The 17,093-nt window shown below is 36.0% G+C and overlaps 1 protein-coding gene across 1 annotated transcript in view; it reads left to right on the plus strand.

Moving 5' to 3' along the window:
* grid1a (glutamate receptor, ionotropic, delta 1a) overlaps positions 1-17,093 on the plus strand; it is a 288,284-nt gene that overhangs the window by 224,575 nt on the left and 46,616 nt on the right. The window contains exon 5 of the mRNA XM_028468034.1: positions 14,805-14,858. Within this exon, the coding sequence (XP_028323835.1) occupies positions 14,805-14,858 (54 nt within the window). The remainder of the gene's footprint in view (positions 1-14,804; positions 14,859-17,093) is intronic.

The raw sequence follows: 17,093 nt of genomic DNA on the forward strand, positions 1-17,093 counted from the left end.
TAACCCTATGTAATTGATGTGGCATTATTTTTCGCCAATTCTGTTCACTGTGAAGTTGGTCTTAAATTTAATTTTAAATGACAATCTATAAAACCTGTTTTTAATAAACCAGGGCAGAGATATTTTTGCTTTGTTTATCTAGACACTTTGGGTTTAGCATGGAAATACATTAAAACATACATAAATTATGCAACAGTTTTCTCTCTGTAATTTATCTCTTATTATTTCGATCCCCAAATAATTAAGTTGTGCATTATAAAGCCTTTTGGGATCAGTCTAAATGTTTCATCAAAACAGAGACACTTGAGACTCCACTTTAATGGCTCGGGATGCTCAAAAGTGATTGCATCATGCCCTTCATGTAATCCTCAAGAAGTCTCTACTGTCCAAGCAGTATTTGTATATGCTAAAATACAAGTTGTCAAACATTAAATCAACCAAAAATGTATATATATTGGGAATGAAGTATCGTTGGAGTGTTTAACAAAATGTGACACAAACACCCAAAGAAGCTTTGGATTAATCACAATTGATACTGTAATGTTCTCGTGATGGCCAGTGAAGCGTGTGGTTAATCCTGATGAGAGATGCCCTGGAGGGAAGGGGGGGCTTATGAGAGTTCTGTGATGCCTTCAGGGTGTTCGTCAGGGAGGGTTAGATGGATGAGTAGGGAAAAGGCCTGCTGTCCAGGACGCCCTGTAGAATCTCCTCCAGATCCTTCTTTCAAACCGGCCTTTTCAGCCTGCTATTCAAAAAGCAGTAATTGCATCATTTTTCAAGCCCCTTGCCTCTGTCTTACTCTGAAGCTGGCCCCATTAATCAAACTAATGGAGAAGTAAGTGATTTCAAAATATAGGCTTTGATCATGTATCCACTATCTTCTCCCAAGACTCTGCCGTCTTCTCTGCTTTGAGAACCCATCTTCTCCCTTCCTCAAAATACATTTCTCTTCCCTGAGCTCTCCGTGCGCACTTCACTGCATTTAGGGAAGAACACTGCTGCAAGGAAAGATTATTTTTATTGCTCTTTTAAGTTCCTGTCCAAAAGAAACTGTGTTTCTGCAGAATTTTTTTTTCTGCTTTGCTTCTTGTGCTTGATTAGCTCTGATATCCTACACAGACAGTGGGAGGACGGAAAATGGTCACTCAAAAATTATTGCTGCCTAATAACAGGCAGCGCGTTCAGCAAAGTGACAGAGACAGTTCAGATGCGATTATTGATCTTGATAAACCAGAATGGATTAAAGTGCATCTCAGGTGTGCTGGAAAAGCCTTCGCTAGCTACAACGAAGCACAAGCATCACCGGAGGCTGAAGCCGGAGCTCATCAGCAAATTAAATTGCTTTCTAACAAGGCCGGAGAAAAGCAGAAAAACTCATTGTTTTGTATAAAAGGCAAGTACAACGTTGGCAAAGAAACACATTTTGATCCAAAATGGTGGCGCACACAAAACTAGCAAATTGCCTCTCTTTTGTAGACTTTTTTGTATTAAAACAAAGGTAGCAACCACTTACCAACCAGTATTTGACTGAAGGACAGATGTTGCACAACTGTGGAAAAGTTTCAAAAGTTGGGAGTCATTTTTAGCCTTTTTAAATTGTACTTATTATAGAAATTGTCATTTAACCCTTTAACACCTGGCTGAGTCTGCAGACAGACAGGAACTGCTTCCTTCAGTTTCACCAGAGCCATTAGGGCCAAACAAGCCTCTCATTAGTTGCCATATAATGGCCTGTTTTTGCACAATTAGAAACTAGGAAAACATTTTTTTTTCTATTGTAAATGGTTTTATACATTCAAAATGTTATATATTTGTTGAAAAATCTGTTATTCATGTGCGCTTTTATTGTTTTCTTCTTACTAAATCTCATAAATAAATGGTTTAAAAAAAACTGCCAATTATTGGAAATGTAAAGTGTTATGGAAAACAGGGTAAAAGCACTTTGTCATAGAACATTTATTTACCATTTTACATAAAATAGGAAGAAAACAAAACAGGCGGCGATGTTAATAGTACAGGTGTCAAAGGGTTAAACGCTTATGTTCTTATGGTAAAAGGCAGATTATTTTATGTTTATGATATAAGATTGTCTATAATTAGCACTAGTCTGGTCTGTTAGGGAGTTTTAAGGAGGTATCGTGCAAATTTGTCTACAAGCATGAAATGTGGCGCACTTATAGTTTTTAACCTTCTGAATATGACATTTTTGGTCGTAAATGTAAAATATGCACAGGTGACTATATTCCATTTCCAGTATGGCAATGCCAGTCAGGGTTACAGTCAAATAGGCAGAGGTGTAAAGAGTGCTGATATATCCTACTCAAGTAGAAGTACTGTTACTTGATTGAAATATTAATCAAGTACAAGTACAAGTAAGTCATACATAAAATACTTAAGTAAAAAGTAGCTCAATTAAATAGTACTCAAAGTAAAAGTTACGAATTACTTTCACCCCCCACATTTATTTTTGGTAATAAATCTTGCCACGGTTCCCTTGCATACAGTAAACATCTCACAACTTAAAATTTACAATTGTTTTTTAAATAAACACCAATGAATTCAATTCAAAATGTAAAAAAAATCTTAGACTGAGTATAGCTAAATGTATAAACTGTAAAACTGAAAAAATAACAGGATTCAATGCTGTTTTGGCGCAGTGCATTACGCTTAATCTGATTTTTGTCTGGCCATTTAATTTTTTGTAGTTTCACAATGTCCGTTGATCATTTTAAAACAAAACAAAAATAAAAAATCACAATTAACTCAGTAACGGTCGGGTGTAGAAATGTAAAAAGGTTGGATTGCTAGTAACAGAAAAACAGTTTTTTTAGTGGCCGCCATTTTGAATTGTCCAATATGGCAACCTTATTGAAAATTGGCTCCAGCTCTTGGCAGATTAGAATCCAGCAGGTCAAAAACCATAAGTGTACCAAATTTTATGCAAATTTGCACAGTTAATACAATAAACTACTCAACAGGACTATAACAATCACCTGTTCAATATTTACCACCAAAGCTCCTCGTATGTGCGTAGGAAAAGCTGATGACTCATGACCCATTCATTTATACACACTAATATATCCAATGTATTTGTTTTGTTTTGTTCTATGCACAGAAATAGTTTTTATTTGTTTCACAAATGTAGTTTATTTACATATGAACTCCTGCTTGTTAAACAAGTTGTGCTTATTCTCAGCCCTTTTACAGAAACAACACTCTATTACATTAATAACACCAAAGTGTTTCATGAGAACAAAGTATCTTAGTAGAATTCCCTCATCTTGCTCAAAGATTGAGCTGAAAAGTTGTCATAACTAGCTCATCCTCTCCTTTCTTTCCGTGCACCCTCGGAGACCGTCGGTGCTTTTTGGGATCAACATTGTGTCAAAGCATAAACTTTTGCACTCCTACGCTTCCTCGAACATTTTCTCTCCCTTGATGGTGCTCAGAAAGGCATGCTTCACCCTGCTCTGAAATAATTAGGGGGAGATTCATGTTCATCTTTGGCCCAGCTAACCTCCCACACTTTTCTCTGCCTCTGTTTCCTTCACTTTTTCCCTGATATCTTTTCTGACTGCTCAATTGTGTTGCTTATTTTTGCCCAATCAGGCACATATGTTGTGCACAAGTTACTTTTTTATGTTACTTTGACCTCTGACACTGACTATTTTTCAGAAACTAGATTCATGGAAGGTACGTGTTTCTGTAATGAGCCACATTTCTTATTTAGTCTGTTTATCAAATGTACTTATTTGTTTTTTTTTTTTTTCTGGCAGCCTGAAATCTTTAGCATCTCTTGAAAACCTGTTCACCACGCTAAAGATAAGGAGTAAATATATTCAGAACACCCGAAGCTCTGTCGTTGGCCTTTTGTTTTCCAAATTCCTGTTTTTCCCAAGTGATAAATTCATGTTGCGTATGCTGGTTCCCAGCATTAGATTCTCCAGTAACTTCTATATTAATGCATATTTTTAAAATATACTTAAAAACCTGCTGAACCCAAAGCAAATAATCAACACTTAGGGCTCATTGGGAACATCTGTGACTTTTTTAGAAATAAAGTTTTACAAAAACTGCACCAAAGAAACACATTTCTTTCTTTCTTTCTTTCTTTTTTTTTTTTTAAAAAAAACAAAAAACAAAACATAAAAACAACCCACATTTATTTCTATGAGTGTACATAACAATAACATTTGCACACATTACCCCACATGTCAAATTCAGGCCCAGGGACCAAATCCGGCCCTTCCGAGCATCCTATTCCATCCTACTCCACATTATTTGCAATATTTTACAATTTTCACGTGCTTTTATCACATGACTGCCATCATATTTAATCCCAAATTGTGGAAGAACTAAACATTTTTGCAAAATCTTGCAATTTTTTACTAAAATCTTGCAATTTTTTACTAAAATCTTGCAATTTTTTACAAAATGCAATTTTGTCTAACATTTGTTACATATTACTTTGATATTTTTGGTGCCTTACACATTTTACATATAATTTACATGTGGAAGTGCAAAATAGGGCACATTTATATTGACATTGTTTTTTTCCCCAACATAAAACTGGTCAGTGTTTGGCCCGTGAGTGAAATTAAGCTGGACATCTTCTTTAGCCCCTTTAAAAATATTTTTCTATCGCTTTTCTTCCGGAATAAATTACACTTTACATTAAATACATGTTGTATTTTCAGATGCCTGTAGCTAAGCAGCCAGGGGAAAACTAAGATCCTGTAACATGTTTGATTTATACAGGGTTACATTAAGCTACCGTTCCTGACATCACCTTTATAATCTAATATATTGTATATTTTCATCTGATTTAGATGCACCTTAGTAGTGACTGTGTATGCACTGTGTGAGGATGCCTTAAGGCGACTGGGTAACAGTCTTGTAAAAACATTTTCACATGTAGTCAAAGCTGTGTAACAAATACAAAATGCACTTATTTGATTTTCCCTCTAATGCAGCTGGAGCATCTGCGCTAAAACCATTTTGTGAAGTTCAGATAACAAAGTTAAGTTGCGTTTGTCCTCCTGCTTTTTGGAAGAAGCTAAACGTGCTCCTTAGATGCTTCTTCAACTAAAGGGACACTTAATTATTTAAATGTTTCCAAATAAAAATCCCTCACCTGCCTCTTAAGATGAGTTTTTTTACCGGTGTGAGGTTCCACTGTGAAAGGAAAGTTTCGTGATTCACTATTACGAGTTAATGGCCTGCACTGCTGCAAAGTGCTCTTTTGGAAAACAAGTTATTGTATTTCACACACCTTAAGTTACTCAACTGAAGTTAGGTAATGGTGGCGATGCATTATTCAGAATGAATTAAAAAAAAAACAACTTTTTGTGTCTTATTTAATACATGAATTACAAATTGCCTTGACTTCTGGTTCTTGTCTAAGAATGGTTTCCTCATCTTTTATTTAAAACAAATCATCTATTGTTTTTCACAACTTCTTCAATGAAAAGCATTGCAATCATTTCTATTTTGGCTGTAGTGCCTCATTTTTTTATTGTGATGTCATTGAACATTGTAATAAAATGACATTCCTAATATAAGATAACTGTAAATAATGCCTAACTGTAGTTTATTTCTTTGATAACTGTTGTTGGGTGATTGCCTGCTGATGTAACTGAATTCACAGACTTGGGTAAGCGAGTAATTGTCCCCCTCTTTTAATTACCCTACTTCATTACATCCCTCAGCTGTGCTGTTAAAATTCATTTGCAGTTATCATCTGAGATTCACAACATAAATTTCCCCCAGGTGCAGAAGTTTAGTTAACACTCCCATCGTCCCAGCGGACATGCAGCGCAAAACCCAATGTCATTCATTTACTCAGTCAGAAAGAATGCGTCAATGCAAACTAAGCCTGGACTCTTGTTTCGTACAACGTTACAGTGATATATATCTTCTTAGTGAAGGCTTTAGCAGATGCGTGGGTTTAGAGTCTGCTCTAGAGTTTAGAGTGTTTCTCAATTGGTGGAAAGTGTACTTCTAGGGGTACGCAATGGCACTACAGGGGGTATGAGAGAGAGAGAGAGAAAATTAACAAATAAAGTGACCGAAAACGATACAAGCTATAACTATTAAGGGTGTAACAATACATGTATTTGTATTGAACCGTTTCGGTACAGGACGTTCGGTTCGGGTACAGGGTTGTGCACGGGTGAGTTCCCGGAACGGAACGGAAGTTGCATGTATTTACTTCCGCCTGCAGCTACATCTGCAGCCTGTACGTCATGGCTAACGCTAGCAATAAACCAGAGCTGGAGGACCCTCCCCTCTCGCTAAAGTCTCCTGCTTGGAACACTTCGGCTTCCGGGTGAAATGCTGCAACGGAGAAAGACCAGTGGATAAAACGAGGGCAGTTTGCCGACATTGTTCAGCTGAGATTGGGTATCTTTCCGGGAACACGACGAACATGCTAACTCACTTGAAACAGCACCACCTGAGTGCGAATATCACTGCGACAAGAAAGAAAACGTCCTTAGTGCAAACGCAGCTGACTTCTGCATTCAAGCAGCCTCTGCCTAGTAATTCAGATCTGACCAAAGCTGTAACAACTGCCATTAGAGTCTTTAAAGCAGCGGATAAATGCTGTTAACAAGCTGTGAGGAGCTTATTTTTTAAATAATATTTTATGTATTTTTTGTTTGAGAATATTATTACCAGGCAGCACTTTACAACAGTATAGTGTTTTTTTTTTTAAACTTTATTTTCATATTCTGTATAATGTTAAATACATTGTTAGTTTTGAATGAACAAGCACATTTATGTTTTGTAACTGCCATCAGATCTGCACTTACTGCAGACAATGTGGACCAGTACATTTTTCTGGCCAAAAATATGAAGGTTTAAACCAAGGGCTACATGCTGGAACTGTGCTGTACGTTTTGTTAAAAGCCGATAACAAGCTATGAGCTTATTTCTATAATAATTAATGTATTTTTTGTTTGAGAATATTATTACCTGGCAGCACTTTACAAGTATTGTATTTTTTTAAACTTTATTTTCATATTCTGTATAATGTTAAATACATTGTTGGTTTACTAAAGTTTCGAATAAACAACAAGCAAATTTACGCTTTGCATTTTGTTCCATACTGTACCAAAAATGAACCGAATCGTGACCTCAATACCGAGGTACGTATCGAACCGTGACTTTTGTGTATCGTTACACCTCTAATAAATATAAATATATATATATATATATATATATATAAATCAATTCAGGAGCCACTAAATCAGTGTTTTTTTTTGCTTTGGGGTCAGGATCCCATGTGGGGTCACCTGAAATTTCTGAAAAATTAAAATAGATTTTTGAAATGTTTTAATAAAAACAGCACACAATCCTAAGCAACTGTATTTCTATAATGGCACTTTGTGAAATAAAAAATGAATTAAACTAAAACGCAGTAAAACCATTCTAGGAGAACATGCAAACCCAACCAACATTCTTCCAGTAGAGTTGCAGTAACTACTGTATCTGTCATGGATGCTGCACAAAGGGGTATGAGCATAAAGCAACCCATAGTGTATTTAATTTTAGCATTACAAACATCATTAACATACTAACTCATGCATATTTGTATTATTTTTTAATGTGAAATACTTTAAATATTTATTAAAGCATAGAAGAGAAGAAAGAAAAGCTAGCACAATATTTTTAATATCAAACACAAGCTTCCACAATGCAGAATAATTGGAAAAATATTATTCATATGTGATGGCCATACTTACTTTACTTTCAGGTGCCACTAATTTTAAATTTGAAGGAGAAATAATTACTTGTTGATTACGTTTTCTTTTTTTTTTGTTTTTTTAACAAGGAATTTATTTTTAATGCACTAAAAATGAAATAAATAGCTATTTGCATATCAACCACAATCAATAGTGAGCTGTTAGAACATTGCCAGAGACAGAAATGCTTTGAAAATAATTCCAGTTCAAAGTCTTTTTTTACTTCATCTCATTTTCAGCCGTTCTCAGAAGCCTCAGACATAGTGTAGGTAAATGTTAGAACTGCTCCAAAGCCTTTGCCTTGAAGGGTTTTGTGGCCTCAGGTAATGCAGTTTTCCAGGTGGATTTTTATCCCTATTCATGAAATGTCACATGGTTGTCAAGACGTGGGCTTGAAATACCTGCAGATGCTCCTAGGACTTGTTGGAACAGATTGTATTACTCCATTTTATGATATACAGTATATACAGTATGTGTGTTAGTGTGTGTGTATCAGAGAGTTGATGCTGGTGATGCAGTCTTTTGGTAAATGATTTAACTAACCATTAGATATCTGTAGATAGCATTCTCAGATTAATCGTGTACATTAGTCATGCAAAGTTTATATTTGTATACTGTACATGCAAGACTATTAGTAATTAAGGGTGTAAGAAAAAAAATGATTTGATGATATATTGCAATATTTTTTTGCACACTTATCGTATTTATCCAAAAAATGTCCAAATCTATTTTTTAATCATGTTTTTAATGAAAAGAATACATGCATAGCACGTAAATGCCTGGTCACTAGGTGTCAGTGAACCACGTCAGACCTTGTTAAACTACTTCAATCATCAATGCATGTAAGCTTGGAAGTTGATATTACCTTATTTTTATAAAACATACTTGGCACTTTTATAGATATTTGTGGTTATTTTTATTTTTATTTTTTGAAGAATTTAAGAACTTTACAGAATCAGAATCTTTTGTAGAAGCAAAAGTTAAACTTTTAAACTGAAATTTGACCGTTTGATAAAAATACTTGTTTTTGATATTGGTACTTGAATTACAGTTAGTTACCATTGACTTATTCTCACAAGTTCCAAAACATGAAATGAATTATATTTCTTACCATTTTGTACTTGTAAGAGTGAAATCTGTAATTATTGATATCGCGATGTACTGTATATCGTATTAATTATCGAGATATATCATATAGTGACATGCAGCCCTATTAGTAATGTAATTGTAGTTCTTAATTATAGTAACTCGTGAAGTGTTTCCAGGCTGACACTCTTCAACTGGTGTTTAGACCAATGATTCTCAGTTGGTGGGTCGAGACCCAAAAGTGGGTCATGGACCTGTACTGGGTGGGCTGCAGACAGCTGGTCAAAAATAAATAAATACTTAATGTATCTCATGTTGGACTTTTGACTGCAGGCATGCTGTGAAATGTATGTTACACAGGAAAATATATAGATTTATGTTCTAAAAAAAAGATTGTGTGTTTTCAACCAGCCTTTTTATGAAAAACTAAATTTGTTTGGTTGAATTCCAAAAAAAAAAAGGAATTGCGATTTATTGACCGTGGAAAAATTTCCTAGGGTGAGACCAGTTGAGGTGGGACTCATGTCACACTCTTCATGTGAGACCACCTGCTCTCCAATGCTGACAAGGTCAGTTTCTATGACTACAGGTGTTTATAATGTATGTTGCACACTTGAAGGGTGGCAGTTAGAGGCTAATAATTTGAACATGAATGTAGTTTTTATTTCTTTGAACTTCTTTACCGACGACATTTGCCTTTTTTTTTTATTTTTTATTTCAGTGCCGTGCAGCTGATTAAGTGTGCTGAAGGTGTGTTTCCACAGCAACAGTGGCTGGAGGGAGTTCAGAGAGTCTTTTGTGAATTTTTCATGACAGGCCTCATTACTCTGTCCTAACTTCTTTGTGAAATCCTTACACACAATAAAAGCGCTGGGGATGAGGCTGAAAACCATTTCATAATGTGCTTCCTCTACAAAAATGATGGTCAAGCAGTGAGACTCAATGAAAAGCAGCCATTTGGAGCCCTTTAGTGGCTGCACCTTCCATCCACGCCTAAAAGCATGGCGCATGGCTACAAACTTTTTTCAGACTTTAGCTAGCTTTTTCCAATAAATATCCCTTCTTTCCTTTTTTATTAAACAACTTTTAAACCTAATGTTGTTTAATGTTATCAGGTGTTCCGTCAGGCTCTGTAACTTTGCTCTGATCAATCCATGAAAAACAGGCAGATATTGATCTGCCATTGATCTGAGTTAATGCAGCAACAGTCTGTCAACCAGTCGATCGGCACCATTTGAAGATGATCTACTGACCATCATCCAGCAGGTCTGATCCCCTGAGTGGCGCTGTGTCACGCACACTCTCATACTGTTTGTGAACATTGTGTCATCACTGCGTAAATTCTGCATCTGATCAGCTGAGTCTGGCCTGAAGCTCCTGCCATCAACACGACATGAGAGTTTTATGGTCAAAACATCACTGGAGCGGTGTGTCCATAGCGACAGAGCTCCGCCCATAGCATCCTCTCTGCAGTGCAGCCACATCAGACTCCACACACTCCGCCACGGGTGTGCAGCTTTTCCTCTCCCTCAAACACACTTTAATCTGCATTATCTTATTCAGTGGATGTTAAATATTGACTATTGTTTTATATAAATTATTTTCTTAGACTAGAAATGTTAACGGGAGCATTGTTTTCCATCTTTGCTGTGTTTTGTGTCAACATTCAGTGCAGCCATGATCTCTGAGTGTGAGTTTGCACCTGCTTCTGAGTCATACTATTTTCAGCGCATAAAACAGTCACTGCAAGCATTTTTTTGATGAGTTGAGCAGTTTTGATGAATTGCATTGCATCCCCTGCATTAATTTATTTGCATTTCCTCCTCCCATTTTTTTGCTCCCCTTGTGAGATCCGCCTACTTTACATATTAATTAGAGGGAAACGCGCTCAATAGATTGAGGGTGCATTTTGACATGCAGCAGCCATGCCCTCCTTTTTCCCTGGGGGGTTTGTAGCCTTTATTAGCGTGTTTGCACATGTTTTAATACCCCTAAACCTTTAGTGAATCCGCCCCTTAGAAACTGGAATATGCCACTTGATAAATGGAATATGCTGTACCACTTTAAGACTGTAATACTCCACTTAAAAATGGACTATGCAACCATAAAACTAGAATATATTACCTAAAAACTGGAATATGCTACTTAAAAACAGGAATATACCACTTAAAAACTGGAATATGCTACTTTAAAACTGGAATATGGTACTTGAAAACAGGAATATACCACTTAAAAACTGGAATATGCTACTTGACAACTGGAATAAACCACTTAAAAACTGGAAAATGACACTTAAAAACTGGAAAATGCCACTTTGGAACTGGTATACAGTATTCTACTTAGGCCTAAGTGGCATGCCAGATACCACTTTTTGTTCTCGCTGTCACTCTGATTAAATGGTTGAATGTAGTTCACCCTCTGTTGTTTGGGAAAACTTATAGATGTATCATAATAGTATTTAAAATATCAGCGCTGTTGCATGTGTATTACATACAGTAAAATCCTCTTTGTATTTTAACAAATACTGAAGGAGTTAAAACATATTTTCATTTTGCTACATTGAGGAGATTTAATCCAAATTCAGCGCTCTTGCTCAGATCTATCATGTTTTTTTTTTTTAATTCCTTTTTCCCATCCTTCTAACTGCAACTCTTTTCAAGCTCCTTTCACTGTCACACTTTAAATTAGAGTTGGCGTTCTCCGGCTACATTTACAGCACCGCTGCTGTATGAAAACCAGGCCTGGGGTTCTCTGCCTCTCTGATTAGACATCTTATCGTCACCCTGCTGAGGCTGAATCAACACTATAGAATATTCTTCAGATGTGACTCCAGGCTCCTGTCTGTGCCTCCTTCTGCTAAAATCCACATTTCTCTTTTGAGTTCCTTTGTTACATCATCACATGGTAGAAAGAATAGAAAGAACGGAGACGCGTAGGGCTAAATTTACTCTGCTCGGATTTTGATATGATTTGAGGTCTCTACTAGAAGTTCACATTATTGGAATGAGACAATAGCTTTTCTTTTTAAAGTGATTATCTATGATTCAGAGGAAGCTGACGCAACAAAACAAACAATGCACGTTATACATCATTTCAACAAGGCAAAACTTTTTGGGAGGTGACACAGTGATGTCTCCATGAAATAAACTCACATCTTTTTAAATGAAGCATAGAATATTAATTTAAAAAGGCTTTTCTGCCATGTTTACCATCCACAGGCTGGAGTGCACTGGTATTTTCTGTCCAGACCAGCCCACTATATTATCAGCGACATCATGTAGAAGCTGTTATTAAGTCAGTGATTCTCAACACGTGGCTCTTCATGTTACAGTTTTAATTATTATTCCCCCAGAAAACCTAAAAATCTTTTAACCATGTCCTTTGGCCATTTTGCAACTTCCTTTTTTGTCCAATTGTTGTCCCTTTTCAAAAAGTTCTGACACTTTTTTTTTCAGATTTTAGCTCCTTTTGCCAATAAATATCCCTTTTTTTTGTGCATTTTTGCAGGTTTTTTTTTTTTTTACACTTTTATCCAATTTTTGTCCTTTCTTTAATTTTTTTTTGGCCACTTTTCATCAAAATAAGCTAACTTTTGCCCAATAACTACCACTTGTTTCCTTTTTACCCTACATTTTGCCTCTTTTTCATGATTAATTGCCACGTTTTGCTCATTTAAGCTACCCATTGCCATTACATACCACCTGGTTCCTCTTTATTTGCCCATTTTTTTGGCCACTCCTGACTGCTTTTGGCTCATTTTAGTCACTTTACATTCTTTTCTTGCCACGTTTTTGCCACTTTTGGACCCTTTTTGGTCACCCGTTACTATGTCTGTCAGTCCACCCTTGTCCACTGGTCTGTGTTTTAATAGTCTGTATGTGCATTCATAGCCTCAGTTAGTGATTGCATCCTCCTACTTTAAAAGATTCAATGACATTTCTGCAGATACATGGCCTCACTTTTAATTTCAAGTGCAAGTTGTGGAGCTTTTGAGCCGGAGGTAAATATTTCCATTGCACTACAACGATCCTCTTGCAGTTTAACAGCAATAATCTGGCAAAGAGAGCATTAAACTAAAACTATGACCCCCAAAAATCTAAAAATCAACCCTACCCATGGTTTGCCTGCCCAGCTGTTATTAATGAGCATCAGTAGCGTTGGATAAAACTGCAGCCGGGGTCTGTCAGTAATGCGTTCAGGCATCGGTCCTAACTGCTTTGTGTGAGAGGGGATTCATTTAGATGCTAATGATTGTAATTTACAAAAAGGGCATGCATGAGACTGCACACCAGACTGATGTCTCCTGTCAGGTGAGGGAACTTTATTTTGACGGGGATTGGATCATTTGTGCTGAGTTGCTGAATTTCTGCTAAGGTTCAATTGCTGGTATGTGTGATCTGTGCAGTTTTCAGTCATTTATAAAGCGTAATCGACGACACCCAATATCTCTGATCGCCTGGTTGATTGTGACCAGCGTATTGGGCAACCATGCACACTGTGAATGAGTGATCGGGTTCTAATTATAGGGACATAGTGCACAAATATTTACTAAACTAAAACAGAAAGTGTTGAAGCAGATGGTGAAACATAATGGGGAAAATACTCAAAGCTGCATCGTTTGTGACAGATAAGTGCGTCGGCATCCATGTGTGAATTGACTTTATTAAAAGCTCTACCAACTAAATGGTAGAAGCCAAACCTGAATACTAATGAAATAATGGAAATTACAAATGGCTTTTCACTTTGATAAGAATATTTGTCTTTTTTTTGGCAATAATTTTAATCGGTTTTTAAAGTTTTAATAAAGTTTTGGTTGCCTGAAATGTCTAGTAATTGCTTAAAAGATAATTACTGATTAAAAATATATTAAGAGAAAAATAATAATATTTTTTTTATTATTTAATCTATATATTCTAATCTATTAATCTATATATATATATTAAATTATTATATAAATTGGTGGTAGAGGGGTCGTCTTCTGATCGAGAGGTTGGCGGCTCGATCCCAGTCTATACCTGTCTATGCGTCAAAGTCCTTGGGCAAGACAAGAACACTCCCAGTGGTCGACTAGTGCCTTGCATGGCAGCTCAGTCCCATTGATGTGTGAATGTGAGTGTGAATGGGTGAATGAGCTGATTATGTGAAACGCTTTGAGACTACTGCAGTGTGGAGATAAAGTGCTATATAAATCAAGTCCATTTAACATATTCTTCTGACATTGAGTATTGAAATTGACTTATTTCAGAGAGATTTATGTTGAAATGTTTGTTTTTTTTAATTATTCGTTCGAAATAAATAAATAAATAAAACATTGTTTTCCCTATTTGTGTAATAATGACATAAACCCTATGTGCCCAAAGTGCAGTACGAGTACCCCCAGGGGCACGCACATTTTCATAGGGGGTACATAAATAAAAATTGATGTAAGAGTAACCATGGTTACTGAGAAACAATCTCGTCAAAAAAGCGCAAATATGACGAGCGCTCCATTGCTTTACCGATTTACATTCTTTACAGATTATGATTGTTCTTTTTTTATTATTATATATATTCAGTGACAAGATAAAAAAAAATTTAAACTCCATTTATATTTAAGAAAGTAAAAAAGTATAGATACAGTTATTTAAAATTGTTATTTAAACATTTTAAAAATTATTTTTTAGTCAGTATTTTTATTATTATTATAAATTACTAGACATTTCAGGGTACCTTATTTGAATTCCAGGCGACCCCACATGGGGTCACTACCCCAAGATTGAAAATTACTGCATTATATTATTATATTTAAGTTTGCAGGAGCAGAAGGTACATAGGTTCAGGTTAAAGGTCTGAAGGGGTACGGGGCTGTGAAAAGTTTGGGAACCACTGACATAAACAAAACAAGCATCTTTTTTATGCATAGGTTTTAATTGCAAACTGAATTTTTTGGGATATGTAAGAAGGATTAATGGAAATTAATTTTTGTGCTTGCAGGCTGTGGAGACCAACCTGGCATCCAAGGACAGTCACTGGGTTTACGCCAATGAGGTAAAGCTCACCATTTCACCTACTGTACCTGAACCTGGTTGGAAGAGTTTAGTGTTAGTTTCCTCTCTCCACATGTTGCTCAATATTTGTTTTTTTTTGTTTTTTTTTAACTCTTCCAACTTTCCCTTTTAACCCATTCACTGCCAGCCCATTTCAGAGCAGCCAACCCCATATTGCCAGGTGTCTTAGATGATTTTCACTGATTTTTAAAGACCCACAAAATATTTTGTAATATGACAATATGAAATCTGAAAGAATAGAGTCTCTAGTTTCATCAGAAAAAACCTGTCAGTGTCTTTGAAGCTTTTTTTTTTGCTTTAGTGACACTTCAACATTGGTTTCCTTCTATAAAACTATAAAAACAACACTGAGACCGGGCTTTTGATGGCAAAATTATTATTATTTTGCTATCTATGTCAGAATTGAAACGATTTCTTACTGTATTCTCCACACACACAACTTCCTTCACGGCTTGCCCCGTTTTTTGATCGTATTCCCTCACCATCACAACATTCTCATTAGTCCACCTAGTTCCTACACATGCTCTGGTCGAGTGTGAGCTGCTGGGAACTTCAGCATCAACCCTCGTAGCGCCATTTTCTGTCTATTGTTTCTATTGTTGGGCTTCTTGAGTCTGACTTTATCCTACATTGTATCAAATAGTGTGAATAATTGGGAACACTTTGTGAATTAAAAAACTGAAAACTCATCTCACGCACCACCTTTAAAGTGAAATGACACACGATTAGTCTAGAATGGAAAGCAGCAGAAAAGAGACGCTACATGAAAGGCTGCTCCCATGATATTACTGAGCTGTCGCCGTTATCGAAAACCATCCTGATTGCACACAGTGAAAATCCACTAGTGTGTCCACATTAAATACATTTTTTTTTTTTTTTGCAAATTCATGATATGTGGATAATACGTAATGGATCACCTCCCTTTTTCCAGAGTGTCCTCATGAATTTTAATGAAACATCAGCTCTTCGCTGGTTGGATGGTGTCATTATAATGTAAAACATGACACACATTGATTCACAGTCCACACTTCATGATGAATGTATCCGTGGTCCCATGTCTTCCTGTGGTGTTTAGACACTGCTTGTCGATGTTTTGAGGTTAAGGTTGTGGAGCAAATGATTTCTTAGCAAAGCTGTTTACACTGCATTCATCTGACTAGGTCACTGCACCATAACTTGAGTTGTTTATACTTTTTATTAAACTTTTACAATGTCAATCGTCTTCATGTATTCACCCGTAGCTTTTGAGGAATTTCTCAAAAGCTTATTCGACTCAGTTTGTTTATGGCTGCCAAAATTACAGTTTTCTACCTTAATGAGGTTTTATTAACCTTGCAACATTGTCAACATGACTTTTATGACTCAGATACTTCAAGCACTTACTTACAATAGCTAATGAAAGCTGAAGTTTTGTGAAAACCTGTTCTCTATTTGGAAATAGTTTATTATCATATTAGTCTTTTAATTGCGTTTAAGACTAATAATTGTATGAGAGAACCAGGGAAGTCTCAAATGAGCCGACAAGTTGAGGGTGGTGATTTGAGGCGATGTGCTGATTTAAACTCGTGCATGCCTTCAGTTGATTACCAAGTCATTAGCTTTAATTGCACGAGACTCTTGCAAAGTATGAACTAATGGCATGTTAATTTCTTTGGTGCTCACTTAATGGTGGATATGATGTGGTTCCTTGTGGTGTTTATTTCTCCCTGGTACACGTTTAAGGGGAAAAAACTATGCAATTGGCATCTGTGAACTATAAACTAAGTCCTCGCTGAATTCCTTCACTGACATGTTTCACCATCCTCTCACGCTGCAGCGATTATTTTGTTCTTTATCATTTTTGCAGTTTTTGTTTCCAAAAGTATGCTGGCATTCACACACAACCTGCATGAACAGTACTTTAATCCTGACTATGAGGGACAAAAGTAACAATGTATAAAGTATATACAGTAGCTCCTAGTTTTGACCTCACATGGAAGTATTTGATTATAATGGAAAATAATATTAGTGTGTGATGTTTTTTTAAAATTCTGGAAGCAGCGTAGGACCAGTTTTGATGTAGAAAAGAATTTTGGGCAAATTGAGAATAAAGTTGAATTGTTAAAATTAAAGTTAAAATTTTGAGAATAAAATCGAAATATAATGTCAAGATTAAAGTTTAAAATTTGAAAATGAACTCAAAATACAATATTGTGATAAAAGTTGAAGGTTTACT

The sequence above is a fragment of the Gouania willdenowi genome, chromosome 15 (genome assembly GCF_900634775.1).
Source record: "Gouania willdenowi chromosome 15, fGouWil2.1, whole genome shotgun sequence".
NCBI lineage: Eukaryota > Metazoa > Chordata > Actinopteri > Blenniiformes > Gobiesocidae > Gouania > Gouania willdenowi.